We start from the raw sequence: 16,999 nt of genomic DNA on the forward strand, positions 1-16,999 counted from the left end.
GATTGACGCCTCGGCATAAGTTGCCTTCTCCCCTTCAGTTGCGCATGTGTGACCGTACCCTTAATGCAGTTTTTTTTTAGGGTGGCCATCAAGTAACAAAGCCTTGATCCTTAATTGGACACAGGGAGGCGAGAACTAGCATGTCCTATAACACGCTGTATGTTTAAAATGTAGTGCATCAGATTAGTTGAGTAATTTGCTGTTGAATTGAGGGTTTCAGGCTTCGACATCACAGACAATGAACGTCTTGCTGTTTCAAATAGGGTTAAAATAGTTTATTATTGCACACTAATAGCCTGTTATCATTTGAAGCCTCTTGTGGTGTTCACCAAGGATCAAAACAAACAATGACTTCCCACGGGCATCCACGCTTTTCCGACCTAAACCACATGAGCGCTAACGAACATACCCAGTGAATTCACCATTGCTAAAGTTACCTTTTTGGTAGTTACCTTTTTGGTCATCTGCATGAGAGGGCGTGATAGCCACTTGCCCAAGCTGCTTCACGTTAGGTCGTTTTATATTTCGTCGTACTTTGTCAACGGTGTAACGCAGAAATAGTGAAACTAGCTGATGCGACACGTCGTGAGCTTGTAGATCTGCTGACATTTTCGAAACGTGTTAATATTTTTCAAAAGTGGTGAAGATTTTCCACTATAATGAAACATCCATCCAGCATTACCCATGCCTACAGTATGTTGTTACGTTCTTACCACAGAAACCAATGCAGATGGCTAGGTCGACGATGTATGAAATCCTATCTGATCATGCGGACAGCCAGTCCTAAAGATCAGATTTTTAGAAACAAATGGGATTTGCCAGCAGTCTGAACAAAGCCTAAGCCCTCTTCTGTGGTGTTCGCTCTGACAATATTATTTCCAGCACTGTAGCCGTACTATCAACATGTTGAAATTATATCAGATCAACCTGTATTTGCACATCTGATAGATTATAAACTGGTACTGAGATATTCACATGTTTTACCAATAGTGGATCAATAGTATTTCAATAATCAACAGACTAATTTCTCATTACAAGGCAATAAGTGGTAATAATATTGATTGATGTAATAATAATAATAATAATAATAATAATAATAATAATGATAATAATATTGAGAAGCCAATACAATAAGATTAGGAGAAGGTTGGAGAGGAAAGTTATAGATAAATGACTCTATCTACTTACGTATTCGTCTAGCTATTCCAATCTATTGTCTTTATTGAAATACAATGACTTTTCTGTTACCAAAGTAGACACAAGACAACCAATATCCACGACAATAACTACAAAATGTAATGTCTCTCTCTGTCCATCCGTCCATGTTCTTGCTCGTTGACAGATATTTTATAAGTTTCTTATTTTTTGTTTGTTTGGCACTTCTCTTTAAAAAGCTGCCAAGTGCTGCAATATCTTTGTTTTCTTTAATGTATATATTTTCTTTTTAATAGTTGTTGGTTTTTCTTTGGCACGTTCTCTGAAAAATCGATTTCCTCTTTCTTTGTTTCTTTCTTTGTCTCTCTTTTTTCCTTTGTTCTTTATTTTCTTCCTTTGTACTGCTGTTTTGCCCTCTATGGCGACATGTAACCTCAATGAGGATCCTGTAGCGTACATTAATTGTTCCTGTCTGTCCAGTGCTGTCTCCTTAATGTTAACCTGACATTACAACAGCCTGACACCCACTCAAACCATTCACCAGCACACAGGACCTTTGCACAAACCACAAGATTGAAAGTAATTAATTACTATCATTGGTAACACCTGTGTTCACCCTACTATTTCATGTCAAAATGGTTGCTGCGAAAATGTCTATTTATACTCAGTCGCACGAGGGTGTCGTTTGCCAAAAAGAACAGATCTACAAGCTAACCATTTGTCATTTTGGCAAGCGACACTGTCATATTAGGATAAATTAGGGTATATTTAGCTTAAAACAGCCTAAAGTCATCAAATAGTTTGAAAAATGTTACTTTTACTTTTTACATTTGGCCTAAATATAAAAGAGTAAAATATACTTGAGTAAATGAAAAGTGAAAATCATGTTGCATCAAAACTATAATGTCTACAGTAGTACAATTTATTAAAAATGTTATTTAAGTAAAAATAACTTTACTACCCACCTCTGTTCAGCACCGAAACAATCATTTTAGAACCAATTGGAATAGTTTATAATAATAATAATAATAATAATAATAATGATCATAAACCCCACCCACATGGAACTCCTCAGGTGACAGAACCAAATGCTCATGGTTGAATTTCAATGGACTTGTTTCAGGTTGTAAACTGGACCTCGTGGCTGGGTCCTAGAGACCAGTGGTTCTCAAATGTTTTCATTTCAAGGATCCCCATGGTGTGCATATTAGACCACCAACTCCCATAACTTTGAGAGCGTACAATTGGAACCAAATGGACCCGCAATCCATTTGTATGCTCTCAAAGTTACAGACGTCTAAGGATCCATTTGGTGCCTATAACTAAATAATTTAGCTGCGGGGACCCCTTGGAACCCCCCCAAGGAAGGACCCTTGGGGGGTCCCCCGGAACCCACTTTGAGAACCACTGCTATAGACCGTGTCAGTGGAATTTGCATTGCTAGGAAACAGCTTGGGTCCAAGTGTGTTTCCTGTCGCAGATTTTATGAATATCAGTAGCCGACCGGAAATAAACTTGGAGCCTTTGGAGTGTTTATATTGTCATGTGTGAAAAGGTCCGTAGGCTAGCCCTGGCCTACGAGTCCTGTCCTGATGTCTTTATGGTGCGCTCTGTGAGTGTGTGTGAGTGTGTGTGTGTGTGTGTGCGCGTATGTGTGCATGCGCGTGGGCCTTTATGTATATACTGTATACACCTCTTAACGGTATTAATTTGACTTATTTATTTGTTTTATTTAAGAATCCGTTCCTGTGTCCTATTTATTGCACCTGTACGTATATACAACATGTTGACCGTTTGAACGTGATTGGCGCTCAAGGTGAAGGGGGGAGGGGTTCGACGCTGTGGGAGGAATAAATGAAAGGATAGAGGGTTGGGGGGTGTATGGCGGGATGGCAGGATAAAGAGGGAGGGAATGTAGATGGACAGATCGAACATCGGAGGGAAGGGGTTCGACGTGGGAAACAATTATCCTTAGTGTGATTTGAAACCTTAACTGTTCTGTCCTTGTATCTGATGATGATGATGATGATGATGGTGGTGATGGTGGTGGTGGTGGTGATGATCATGATGAAGACTCTGCAGAGACACTGTATGTAAACATGCTTGTTGTGAACATGAATTAAGATGTTAATGACCAATAAAACACTATCAGACACAACACACAGGACACGCCTCTGGACTGCTCATTTTTGGAAAATATAGACTAAATCTTATCTAAAAGCTCTAAAAGATCTAAAAGCTCGCAGCGGGTTGCATCGTGACACGTTGTGAACTTGTAGATCGGCTATTTTCAAATAATTACCTAATTGGCTCCAATTGTATGCTCTCAAAGTTATGGGAGTTGGTGTCACACCAAACTGGGGGTCATTGCATACATATCTCCAACATACAGTCATTGAATTACTTCATATAGATCCCAATTTAGAATAACCAATTAACATGACAATTAAAAGTCTCCCCAAATGAAAAACTGGTTGAAAGTGGCCAAATAAAACAGGTGATAAAATATAAACAATAAATCAACAAGCAGGCAGACATGTCAGCTGTATATGTGATATGTGTGTATATTCCATTGTCTATATGACATCACAACATTACTTAGCTGGGTGCACACAATGGCAAACACAATCAACATAGAATATTTCTAGTTATAGCAACCATAGTATAAAAAGTATTTGCAATGTTTCTACAATATAAAGTGATTTCTTGATGTTCAATACTAATAATATTGTCAATCCATTTTTGCTCAGCAAACCTGGGCATAATACTGACACAAAACCAACCAATTCTGGTTGAAACATTGCAAATGAAATGCAAAGGGATTATCAATTTGTATTTTATTTTCCTTCAGCAATGAAACATCAACATTCCAGTGCAGACAGAATGACCATTTGAGATGAAACAAACAAACAAAACAAATCCTTAAATCTCAAGCAATGTAGTCAGTCCCTGGGACCCATACTTTAGGTCATACCTATCCCAGCCCCCACCTTTGATTGCCAGAATTATTTCAGATTTTTTGCATTTTCATGCCAGGGTTTTTACATTGAAAAAAAGTACTCAGGAGCTGAGATACAAAATTTTTAAGTTTTAAGTTAACAAAGAAGTGGATGGGAGTCTAGATCTTCGACAAATCATATCTCCTTGGTCTTTGGGTCAAATTAAAAAATAAAATGTTTTTTACATTTTTTTCCCCTAAAAACGAGTTAACTCGATCTAGGCAATCAAGCGATGGATTCTAAAAACGAGTTAACTCGTTCATGGCAATCAATGTGTTAATGCAGCCCGCTGGTCAATAACTGAATACGGATATATTATATCTATATATAATTATTTACTACAGTCCATTGTATTAAATTGTAATGTATTGTATACCATTAGTATGTCCAATATTTGTATTTAAGTTACTAAAATTAATAGTATTACTAAATAATATATATTATATTAAATAAAATGTTAAACTGAATAATAATTGTTAACATCCCTGTATTACCACTAGATTTGTGACTATCACCCTAGAGAGAGTGTGGACATTTAGTGGCCCTCTACAACATGAAAGCTTCCCACTAGACATTAAGGTGGTCATTAAAATGGGTCCCCAATTGTATGTTTTATTTATTTTTTAACAAATTGTAATGTTTAACTCATGTTTGATCTTATGGAGCGGATGACAGTCAAAAGTTAAAGTCACACCTCACAAAGGTTATGTATTCATGTGTCGCATATTTTAGGAGGCCACCCTCTGTGGCTCTTCCCTACTTTGTACCAGATTAGCAAAAACTGCTACAGCAGTTTATTCACAGTTTCTCTCATTTCTGCCTTTTTCTTCTGCTCCTCTGATTTGTCCCAGCCAATCTGCTCTGCCAGCTCAACTAGATCTGCTTTTGTACAAAGAATGCACCAGAAACTCAGCAACTATAATATTCTGGATATTATTTTTGCAAGACTACAGAGAAAGTGCTCAAACTGACTGCTTAAATCAGGTAGTGCTTCCCCCCCAATGCACAACCACTGAGGATGAAAACCGAGCCTCCTCCTAACTGCCTGCTTAAGCCATGTAACTCACCCCTAGTATTATGCATTGGGGAAGACTAGTCAATGCTACTGATGGATGGTGCCCCCATAAGACAACTGCTGCTGACCACACGGACAACATACCAAAATAATAAACCAGCTTGGGAAAAAAAGAAAGAAAAACAAAATTAAAATTAAAGAAAAGGTTAAGGAATAGAGTTATGAATAAAACAAGAAAAACTGGTCAGAAATGTCAAACATGCCTAATGAGTAAAATGTAAACATAAGGTGCATGGTTGAAACAGGCACTACCACATATACTGAGTCTAGGCTCATCATATAGTGCATCGCAGGTTCGAAATCCCAATCCCGACAACCTTGGTGTCACTCCCCGTCTCTCTCTCCCTGTACCTCCACTGTGTACTATCAATAAAGGCAGAAACCCCCAAAAATATCTTTAAAAAAAAAAAAAAATACACACACACACAAATCGTTTATATAGTTTCCACATTTGATCCTTGTTTGTCTTCTGGATTTTTTGAATCTCTGCCAGCCAAGTCTCCTTTAAAAGGTTCAAATCAGAAACATTACAAAAAATAAAACCACATTACAAACAGTATTTCAGAATGACATACATTTCTTATTTTCTCACAAATGTGTGGGTAATAAAAAACTCGAATTAAATAATTATTCCGTAATAACATACACAGTATCTAATCTTGGAATCCAAATTATGTTACTCTTTTAATTTTTAAGTCACGTATTCATTTCCCCCATTTTCTAAATTGGCAAGTTTAAATTCTAATTAAAACTTAATTTTCAAGTCAAAAGGTACATTCATGCAGACACATACTGTACTGCTCATACACTTGCATACATCCACGTATGAACGCACGCACGCACGCACGCATACGCGTGTGCGCACACACACACACACACACACACACACACACACACACACACACACACACACACACACACACACACACACACACACACACACATACACACACACACACACACACACACACACACACACACACACACACACACACACACACACACACAATCTCTTACCTCAGGGATTTCTGTTGGAGATCTTATTCTGTCAAAGTAGAGATGTGAGACAGTGATTGGTCAGTATGCAGACACTAATCATTTTGACCTTCACATTGTTATCATTAATATATAGATGGATTTATCAAATATAGATTTGAAAAATAAATAAATAATTAAATCAGTTAAAGACTCACTTGGTTGCATCTTCTTTTTCCAGTAGAGATATCCCAGTGCTGCTGCCACCAAGATGATGATAATCACTGTACTAACAATCCCAGAAATCACTCCTGGAGTCAGAATCACACCCTCTGAAAGAAAATGAAACACATAGAGCTCTGACACAACTGTTGTCAACATTATAAAACGAAATCAATCAAATCAACAGTGAGTTAAAATGGTTTGAGGCACTGTCCTGTGGCCTGAAGCTCACATGTTTGATTCCTGCCTGGTCTGCATTAACAGCCATGTGTCCTGAATGGTACAGTAAGTGAAGGAGCCATTCTAATGCTGTGTCTTTGGCCAGTTGTGGCCGGGGACACCGTGAGGGGTGGGGTGCCACAGTAATTGACAGGCAATGAGATAAGGGACACAGGTGCAACAAGCCAGTTGATGGATGGCATGGCATGGGCACAATGGGAGAGATCATACGTTTTTTACCGTCACCTTTTTATGTGCATTAACAAACTATGCTGTGATTAATTTGTACTCTTAATAAATGGGAACCTCACCCGACAGCAGTTTATGTTTGGACATGATTGACGTGTCAAAAACGGTTTCTCTGTGCCCAGCCGAGTGGCTAAATGTTTGTTCCAGATAGTCACTACAGTAAGTCTATCTTGAGAAAGACATCCTTCTCCTTTGTTCTGAGTCCAGAGTAGAAGCAGCTTCACACGTGAAGGAAGACAAGACTTTGACAACCTGACATAGCAACCTGTTGGTGAGGAAGCTACGTAGCTTACGACCAAGGTTCAATGTCCATAGTTTTGATAAATGGCTTATTAGTTCACAATCATCATGGATATAATGAGCACATTTCCATAGTTCAACTTTTTGCATTTGCAGTTAACTACATGTGCAATGCAACTTCTGCACACCTATCGTATAGTATCTGTAGTACTATAAAATGAGAGACACGTTTATTGGACGTTTATGATACAAAATACGGACACCTCATATTTAAATGTTGAGACTTGAATTGATTGTGGATTGAATCCACAGTGGGATCCAACTATATGTTGTGGAGTTAGATGTATATGTACACCATAGCAATGGCTTTTATTTTTTGTCCAATTCATCTTGCTTTGTATGTCTTTTGTACTGTCAGAAAATACAATACAAATGTATGTATAATGTTACACTGACCGAATACAGTATGACGGCGGTGTGAAGGTTTTAAAGATTGATGTAAATGTTCATTACCTGGGATGACATTGTGTATCTCAACAACAGTGTGGTTGATGTGTGGTAGGTGAACTCTGCAGGTCACATGACCAGCTCCCTTCACCTCCACGTTCCTCTGGACAACATAACAGTGTTGAGAACTCCTGTCTGTCACTGGGGGTTCAGCAGGGAGGAGGTTTCCATCACTGTCCAACCAAGACACCTCAGGTTCTGGATGCCAGCACCCAGAATCACATGTCAAAGATGAGCCATCACCTTTTGGTCCAATTAAAGAGATCGCTGGCTGAGACACAGCACCTGCAAAAAACAAATAAACATGATTATCAATCAATCAATCAATCAATCAATCAATCAATCAATCTATCTATCTATCCATTTTTGTACATCGCCATTGTACGAACAAAGCTATAAAATAGGGCTTAAGTGTCTGTCTGTCTGGAATCGCGTGTTTTCTCCTCAGTAAGTTGACCAATTTATCTAAACCAAATCTTTCAAATAAGCAGAGTTAGTAGATCGGCTATTTTTAGATAATGTTCCCCTCAGAATATGGATGCTGGGGGTTCAAGTTGTTAAAGAAAGATGTTTTGTCATCCATGCTTCGACCACTAAATCTTACCAACAAGCAACTGGATCACACTGCTGCTTTGCAGGGTTGGAACAAAACACTTGTACGTCCCCTCATCTGAGAGTTGTACCCTGAAAATCTTCAGTGAGATGTTACCATGAGACAACTCCTCATGAAACAGGTACGTCCTGTGTTTGTACAATGGGTTGAGAGGGTGAGTAATCACATGTCCATCTTGGATGAGATTCACAAACTCTGGCTTGAGGTCAGGTCTGGTCCACTCCACTGTCATCCTGGCTGCGCTGACAGATGGTTCAATGTGACAAGGAAGGACCACATCATCTCCCACTTTGACCTGCACAGCCTGAGATGACCCCATCACCTGATGTTCTCCTGAAAACAAAATAAAATGTCTTTAGCGTAATTCATTCAGTGGTGGAAGAAGACTCAGATTTTTTTTTGTTTGATCGACCACTTCAGCTATTTATGTTCAAGGCCTAATTGGTTCTCACTATTAATGCACATTATAATATGGAACCATTTCTGTCTACTCACTCTCAGAGCAGGTCTGTGGACAGTTCAGAAACCTGTGACATCATCTGTAAGCAGGTTTATTATAAATAAGATTTTAAACCTTTACTTTATAGCACCTACCTTAGCATAATTGTTTAATTAATGGGTCCATAATGTACAAAAACGCACACCATGATAATTGAAAGAAGACTTTAAACTATCAATTGAAAACATAAAGTAGGACTAGGAGAAGGGGCTGAGGCCATTAAAGAGAACTGCAGTTTTTTCATTTGCATAAGGCTTCATTTTCAGAGGCGGATATTTGTTGCAACAATTCATCTCAACTAGACCATACCCGGTGAGGTGCGCAGGCAAAAGTAGTTGCAAACGTGGGGTTATTGCACGTCCTGTTTCGCGTCCCGTCCCGTAGCCCCCCCCCCCCCTCCTCTCGCGTGTCCCGTTGCGGCCCCCCCACCGGAGCCGTCCCCCGTCGCCAACACACACACACACACACACACACACACACACACACACACACACACACACACACGCGGCCAGAGCTGTCCCCCGTCGCGAACACACATACACGGCCGTCGCACGAACACAAATAATGTACATTTTGACACGTGCCTCCCCAACGTGCATGCGCACGTGTGTGTCCGTGCATACACGGCCGCGGTGGCGAGTGTTCTGTGTGTGCAACAGTGTAACGCTGTGGGGCTGTAGATGCGACGCATGCGCAGTTTGATTGGCCAGCGTAAGCATGGCGACATTCTTTGACATAAAAATGCGAATAAACAGCAGAGATTTAGTGATATTGAAAAACAGGCTTCGCAGTCACATGCACATGGTAATGGTCAATGGCTGTGCGCAATTTGAGATCAATAGCTCCAGGCACTGAGGAGAACCGGGCAGAAACATTTTTGGGCTCAGAGGTTTGGGCTCACAGGTTTGGGCTCCACAAACAGGTGACGTGCATCACCGTTCCAATGACCAAAACTCCACTTCGGGATTACTCACACCCGGCATGGCAGACCCGTGAGCAGGGTGTACTGGTGTACACTCTGTAATGGAATGAAAATGTAAAAAGATAGACCAAATCGCAGGAGATGAAGTTAGCAGTTTATTTGTATAAAAGGAAGGTAAGAATTAAATAGTGAAAGACAGTGGCAACATCGTCAGGTCCACAGATTGTCATGGCAGGGCCCGCGGAATGGGAGAAAAGGAGAAGGCAGGAGTCAAGCACACAATGTGCCATATATGTTAAATATGTGTTATGTACTGTAATACAGCATATAATATTATGATATAATAATGTATTATTATATGTAATAATATATAATAATATAATATATAACATCATTAATACAATATTTATCATAGTATAAGATATAATATACATAATAATACATATTATTGTAATGTCTAATATTATGATATCTAACAGTTTATTGAAATAATAATTGTAATATGTAATTTATTTATATATAATAACATATATGGAATATATATATAAATAGCCATAGCCTATAATAGCCATATTCATATGTATATTATTTATGTAGATCCACCGTCTCTCTCCCTGTCGTTTTTTCATAAACCTGGTTGCTTGTTTCGCGCGCACAATCTGGCAACACAAAGCAGTCGGTCGCGTCGCGAACCCCCCCCCCCCCCACGCGCACACACACACACACACACCGCACGCGAGCCAAAATCTGTGTCTGTCTGTCTCTCTCTCTCTCTCTCTCTCTCTCTCTGTTTCTCTTTCGCACAGACACACACCGCACGCGAGCCAAAATCTGTGTCTGTCTCTCTCTCTCTCTCTGTTTCTCTTTCGCTTCCCGTGTCTCTGCCAGTGTTGCCATGTCCTGTTATTGTAAGCGACTTTCAGCGAGCAGGAACGGAGGAAAATGCCTGTCTTACCTGGTGTGGGTAAAAATGTTTTGTTTGGCACGAAAATGACGGACTTATCAGCGTGAGTGTGGTGGGAATACGGATTTTGCCGCGGTGACTGCGACGACGTAATGTGTAAGTACTCGTAATGTGTAAGTACTCTTCGACATTTTTGGCTAACGCTAAACGGTCTCCCCTTCCCCACACGTTAATGTGTGGGGAATTTGCACACACACACACACACACACACGTAACTTTGGGGAAGCACGTTCTGTGAGTGCAACATTGTAACGCTGTGGGGCTGTAGATGCGACGCATGCGCAGTTTGATGTGCAACATTGTAATGCTGTGGGGCTGCAGATGCGACGCATGCGACGCATGCGCAGTTTGATCTCCCAAGACACCAAGACCCCAAGACAGACCGAGAACGTGCAACATTGTAATGCTGTGGGGCTGTAGATGCGACGCATGCGCAGTTTGATGTGCAACATTGTAATGCTGTGGGGCTGCAGATGCGACGCATGCGACGCATGCGCAGTTTGATCTCCCAAGACACCAAGACCCCAAGACAGACCGACCGACAGACAGAGTTATATGTAAGATAGAGACCAGGCATGGATGACCGGATCACGCTGGTCATGGTTTGCATTTTGAAAACCGCTTTCCTCCGTGTGGAAAGGGAAACAACCTACTTGTGCTTTATTCCTTATAACAGAGGTCTTCAACAGGGGGTCCGTGGAGGTACTGCAGGGGGTCCGCGAAATTGTTGTTTGATTAAACAATATTTTTGTTTGAAAAAAAAATCCCCCCCCCCCAAAATGTCAAATTGTCTTTAAACATGACATGAATCCATAGCAAACAGATAAATGGAGGCACAATGCACAATAACATGGTATGTTTAGGGCTGAAGTGGTTAATGTATGTTTTGTAATAATAATCAAAATCTATATAAAGTAACTAGTAACTAAAGTTTTCAAATAATTGTAGTGGAATAAAAGTACAATATTTGTCACTGAGATGTTGTGGAGTAGAAGTAAAAGTACTGAAAATAGGAAATACTCCAGTAAAGTAAAAAACTAAAATTGTAAATTAAAACAGTACTTGAGTAAATGTTACTTTCCACCACTGCATGCATATTGTAGGCTATATTCCCGTTTTGTATGTGTTATAGTTTCTTCCTCAATAGACATATCCTCCACCATTTGTCCCCTCCCTCAGTCTGTTGGTAAATTCCCTTTTAATTACACTTTTTTACTCTTATAACTTGCATCCACCATTTTGAATTATATGAAAAACAGTAAAAATCTATAGCTTTCTGGGATCTTTGAGCAATCTGCACGAAACGTTTTACACATGAACTTTTATCCTTATCCTTTACACTGTCTACCCGCAAGTCTGTAGGTCCCTGGTTCAAAACCCCAATTTAACCAGTCCAAATATAATTTACTGAACAAAAATCATGACTTTGTTAATTAATGCATGTTCACTTCTTCTCTATTCCCATGGATTGGATCCACCCCTCTCACCTGCTCCCACTCATCACCAATCACACCTGTCTTCACTCACAACTCATTAGTGGCCTGGTGGCTTTTTCTTTGAAATTATGTTTAGTTTTTCAAATATTTAACTTTAAGTGCCCAATGCCACGCTATTGGCCATGGCTTAAGTGCCCAATGCCACGCTATTGGCCATGGCCATTTAAAGGGTAGCAACATTAACAAACAAATGAGTCTATACCTGTAACAATGCTTTATACACCAGGGAACCAGATTACTCATATGCAGTTATGAGCTTGTATGTATATAATAAGCAACCCATGCTGTATGATAACTTACCACACATGAAATACAATTCTGTCTATCCAATGGCTCAGTCAGTACTGCGGCCATAGCTGAGTGGTTAGTGAGCCCGCCTAGGGAGCCAGAGGCCCTGGGTGCCCCAGGTAAGATTCTAGGCCAGGCCAGCAAATGTGTCGATGAAATGAAATTTGTCCCTGAGCAAGACTCTTAACCCCTAATTGCTCACAGGCCCTCATTGGAAACAAGACTGCAAGGACTTTCATGAACGGACCTGTTAAAGGAATTATCCTTATCCTTTACAAACATGACTTTGTTAATTAATGCATGTTCACTTCTTCTCTACTCCTCTCACTGCCCTCTCTCTCTCTCTCTCTCTCTCTCTCTCTCCTCTCTCTCCTCTCTCTCTCTCACTGCTCTCTCTCTCTCTCTCTCTCTCTCTCCTCTCTCTCTTCTCTCACCTCTCTCCTCTCCTCCTCTCCTCTCTCCTCTCTCTCTCTCTCCTCTCTCTCTCTCTCTCTCTCTTCTCTCTCTCTCTTCTCTCTTCCTCTCTCTCTCTCTCCTCTCTCTCTCTCACTCTCCCTCACTCTCTCTCACTCTCTCTCTCTCTCTCTCTCTCTCTCTCTCTCTCTCTCTCTCTCTCTCTCTCTCTGTCACTGCCCTTCTCTCTCTCTCTCTCTCTTCTCTCTCTCTCTCTCTCTCTCTCTCTCTCTCTCTCTCTCTCTCTCTCTCTCTCTCCCTCTCTCTCTAACTGCCTCTCTTTCTCTCTCTCTCGCTCTCTCTCGCTCTCTCTCTCTCTGCCTGCCTCTGCCTTATCCCCTCGAAACCGCTTATTGCTGCTTGCAGCTATATGCAGATGGAATATAATAGATATATATTATATAACAGATATATAAGCAGATGGAAAACAAATGACAAATAAAGCAATCTTGATCTTGAATCTTGATCTTGTTTACATTAATCTCACAACGTTTTTTATGCTAATGACCACAGTTCACCTAGAGGTCCTGCTCACTGCTGGGCCTATGTCTGGATCACCAGGCTCACTAGCTGTTTAACTGCATCCTCCACGCCGTACTGGGAGTTCTCTGCCAAGTCAATGTCACCAGCTGAGGCAGCTGACATTGTATTTGTTATATTCCTCAAACGAATCGCAGTCTACTTGTCTTAGATTAGATTCTGATTTGCTACTGGAGTCCACATTTGTAGTGGGTAGTGACTGCTGGAGACATTAAAACGATGTACACTCCAAAACCTGAACAAACTTGCAAACTCCAGTCTGAAGTGAACATAGATGGCTTGATAAAATGTTTTATTTACTTTTCATTTAGGCATTTAGCAGACACTCCAGAGCAACTTACAAAGTGCAGGATCAAAGTAAATGTCACTAACCCTAGCCAACAACAACAACAACAACAGGGTAAATGGTCACATAAGTAGAGTCCAAAGAAAAACAATTGAATGCTGGAGGGGTGAGCTAGGGCTAGGGGGTGAAATGAATCCAATGTAGTGATACAAGGAGAAAGGAGTCTGAAGAGGTTTGAGTTTGACTGTGGTGGACTGTGACCTCGCCTCTCAGTCAGGACTACAGACTCACTCCCCATTATCCACCACAGTTTGAAAACTCACCTCTTCAGTCTCCACCTCACCTCCTTGCACTCCTTTCTCCTTGTATCGCTGACATGTACCTCAGCCCTAGCACACCCCTCCAGCACTAAATTGTTTTTCTTTGCACTTAAGTCCTTAAGTTACCATTTACATTGTTGTTGACTATAGGGTTAATGACATTTACTCTGATCTTGCACTTTGTAAGTTGCTCTGGAGCGTCTACCTAAATCCCTAAGTTAGAAATAGATTTATTTTTTTATCAAGCCACTTTATGTTCACTTCAGACTGGGGTGTGCTAGTTTGCCCTCACTCGTCGCACCGCCGATCCGACCAATATGTGTGAGTCATAGTGTCGAGGGCTTTGTCAGATTTCTGCCCATGCATGGAGATCTCTGTACCTGTCTGTCTACTTGTGTCCCTTTTATGCCCATATATGGAGATCCCTGATGTCATCAGTATATGCCCATACCCTGTATATTGGCATGCCCATATCTGGACATATCTGTCAGATCCGATGCTCACGCAGAGTTTGAATGACCATATATTGGCATAACGTTTTTTTTTTTTTTATGGTTATGTCTGGGTCATAGTGACATGCTGATATATGGGCATATATATTATTTATGGTTGTGTCTGAGTCAGAGTGACGTGGCCGTGGTCCTGCCTATATATGGGCGTATCGGGTTTGTTTATGGTTATGTCTGAGTCAGAGTGACGTGGCCGTGGTCCGCCAGCCGCCCCGCCTGCCGGCCCTCCCAGTATCCGATTTTAACGTAGATTACAACATCAGCTGCTTCAGCTGGTGACATTGACTTGGCAGTGAAGCCCCTAGGATATCAGACATGGCATGGAGGTTGCAGTTGAAGGGCTTAGTATCAGTACTAAACAGCTAGTGAGCCTGGTGATCTAGACATAGGCCCAGCAGTGAGCAGGACCTCAAGGTGAACTGTGGTCAGTAGCTTATCGGCCAAGGGCCTCAACACTGAGGAGGAGAAAACTGAATCAAGTTGGGAGATTAAAAAACAACTTGAAATGATAGCTGAGAGCAACATGGCAATGTTGCCTTAAACATAAATAAGATACAGTATTATTGATATGTGCAGTATGGCCCAATGTTTTCTGCAAGACAGTCAGTCAGTCTGTCTGCCTGACTGCCTGACTGACTGACTGACTGACTGACTGACTGACTGACTGACTGACTTACTGACTGGCTGGCTGGCTGGCTGGCTGGCTGGCTGGCTGGCTGGCTGGCTGGCCGGCTGGCCGGCTGGCTGGCTGTCTTCCAGCATTTTATTTTGAAGTTATAGAACAGGGGTGGGCAGCATTTATTTCCAGAGGGCCATACTGACTTCGATAAAAATGAGTGAAGGGCCACACATTGTAAAATTGAATTGAAACTTGAAACACATGGTGCTGAATGATGTTAAAACTGCATGAATTTGGTAGCCATGCCAGACTACTTTAGAATAAGGTTCTTGCTTTCACAACAAGAATTTTCAGTTATAAAATGTTGATATTTTTATTTCTTTTTATATCACTCTGGTGTACTCAGTACGAGATTACAATGAAAAGATTACATAAAACAATCCACGTCAATGCCGTGTCTTATCTTATCTGATATGCACCACTCCATAGGTCACTGATAAAACACATTGCATTCACATTGCATTCATTATATGTGGACTCACGGCAGACTGTTTCACTGTTACATTATAAACCTAAAACATTTGAGTACATAAGGATGGAGGAATGCAGGTATGTACTCAAATAGCAATTAATTATTATGAATTGAAGTTAAATTAATTAGTCTCAAAACCATTAACATATCGATGGCCAAAACGCAAAACCTCCTATCTGAAAAATGTTCATTGTTGGGAAAATGAAAAAGAAAACTACAAAATGTTGTATTTTATTTGCACAATGCTATTTTTTTATGAAACCCATCACATAATACACCGTTTCTGGATGTCTGGACTATATTACATTATTATATGTTAATTACACTTATTTCATATAGCAAATGCAGATAGGAGGTTTTTACCCACTTTTCCTGGATAATTCTGCAGATAGGAGCTTTTACACTTCAATGTTAAGTGATTGCATAACTAAATAATGACAAATAATACTGGCTGTAAATACATACATTTACAGCTGCAAACAGTTGCATCAGTGGTGTGGTCTAGTTTTTTTCCCGGAGGTATACGGTAATCATTCCCTGCACGAGATGCGCGTGGTCGTGGGTATACGCTAGCGCGTTTTCAATGGATTAAATGGTAGACTGTATACGCTTTTTCCCCAAAAAATCTGCACTGTATACAGCGTATACAGCATAACACGGTAGAACACACCACTGAGTTGCATTGAATGCTTTTTTATTTTATTCAAAAAAAAAAAAAAGTTTGCAGGGCAATGCTCACAAAAAATGTGCTAAGAACAGTCCCCAGCAAGAACCTAAAATAAAAGTGCTTACAAATAAAATTTACAAAAAGGACAACAGGAATACAATTAGGTGGATTACAAAACAACTGGCCCAGGCACCCCTCGACATAATCCCCCCTATACTCTCTACCCCCCAACTCCACCACCTGAAATACCTCCCCACTCCCAAAACCCCATTCCCCCCAACCAGCACACCACATGCCCTAAACCCTCATGCCCTCCAACTCCCCTAACTCATACAACTGGATCACCAACCTTGTGTCCAGTGTGGACAGTGGAATAGTATGTAAGATCATTGAATGTCTTAAAGAGCCTATAAGCAAGGAGGAAAGACGGATGCCTTGACCCTAGAATCACCAAAGCCAGGGAGGAGATGAGAGCAGCACACAGGGACTTTGTCGCTGACCAAAAGGGAGAGGGTCTGAGGGAGGAATATAAGCGGAAGAAGGAGGAGCTATACCATGTGTATGCAACTGGAACAACAGGAGCTGACCCAAAAGATCAGGGACATTAAAGAGGTGCATGTTAACCAGAAGCATGGCAAGAACTGGAAGCT

At 40.8% G+C, this 16,999-nt stretch overlaps 1 protein-coding gene across 1 annotated transcript in view; it reads right to left on the minus strand.

Moving 5' to 3' along the window:
- Positions 1–3,749: 3,749 nt before the first annotated feature.
- Positions 3,750–16,999, minus strand: part of LOC308101505 (myelin-oligodendrocyte glycoprotein-like) — a gene marked incomplete at its 3' end in the record, with an annotated part of 154,495 nt that continues 141,245 nt past the window's right edge. Inside the window, exons 2-4 of the mRNA XM_080450924.1 lie at positions 8,246–8,587; positions 6,423–6,536; positions 3,750–3,757 (exon numbers count right to left, since the gene is read on the minus strand). Of these exons, the coding sequence (XP_080307050.1) occupies positions 3,750–3,757; positions 6,423–6,536; positions 8,246–8,587 (464 nt within the window). The remainder of the gene's footprint in view (positions 3,758–6,422; positions 6,537–8,245; positions 8,588–16,999) is intronic.

The sequence above is a fragment of the Gymnoscopelus braueri genome (genome assembly GCF_963280865.1).
Source record: "Gymnoscopelus braueri genome assembly, chromosome: 15".
Classification (NCBI taxonomy): Eukaryota; Metazoa; Chordata; class Actinopteri; order Myctophiformes; family Myctophidae; genus Gymnoscopelus; species Gymnoscopelus braueri.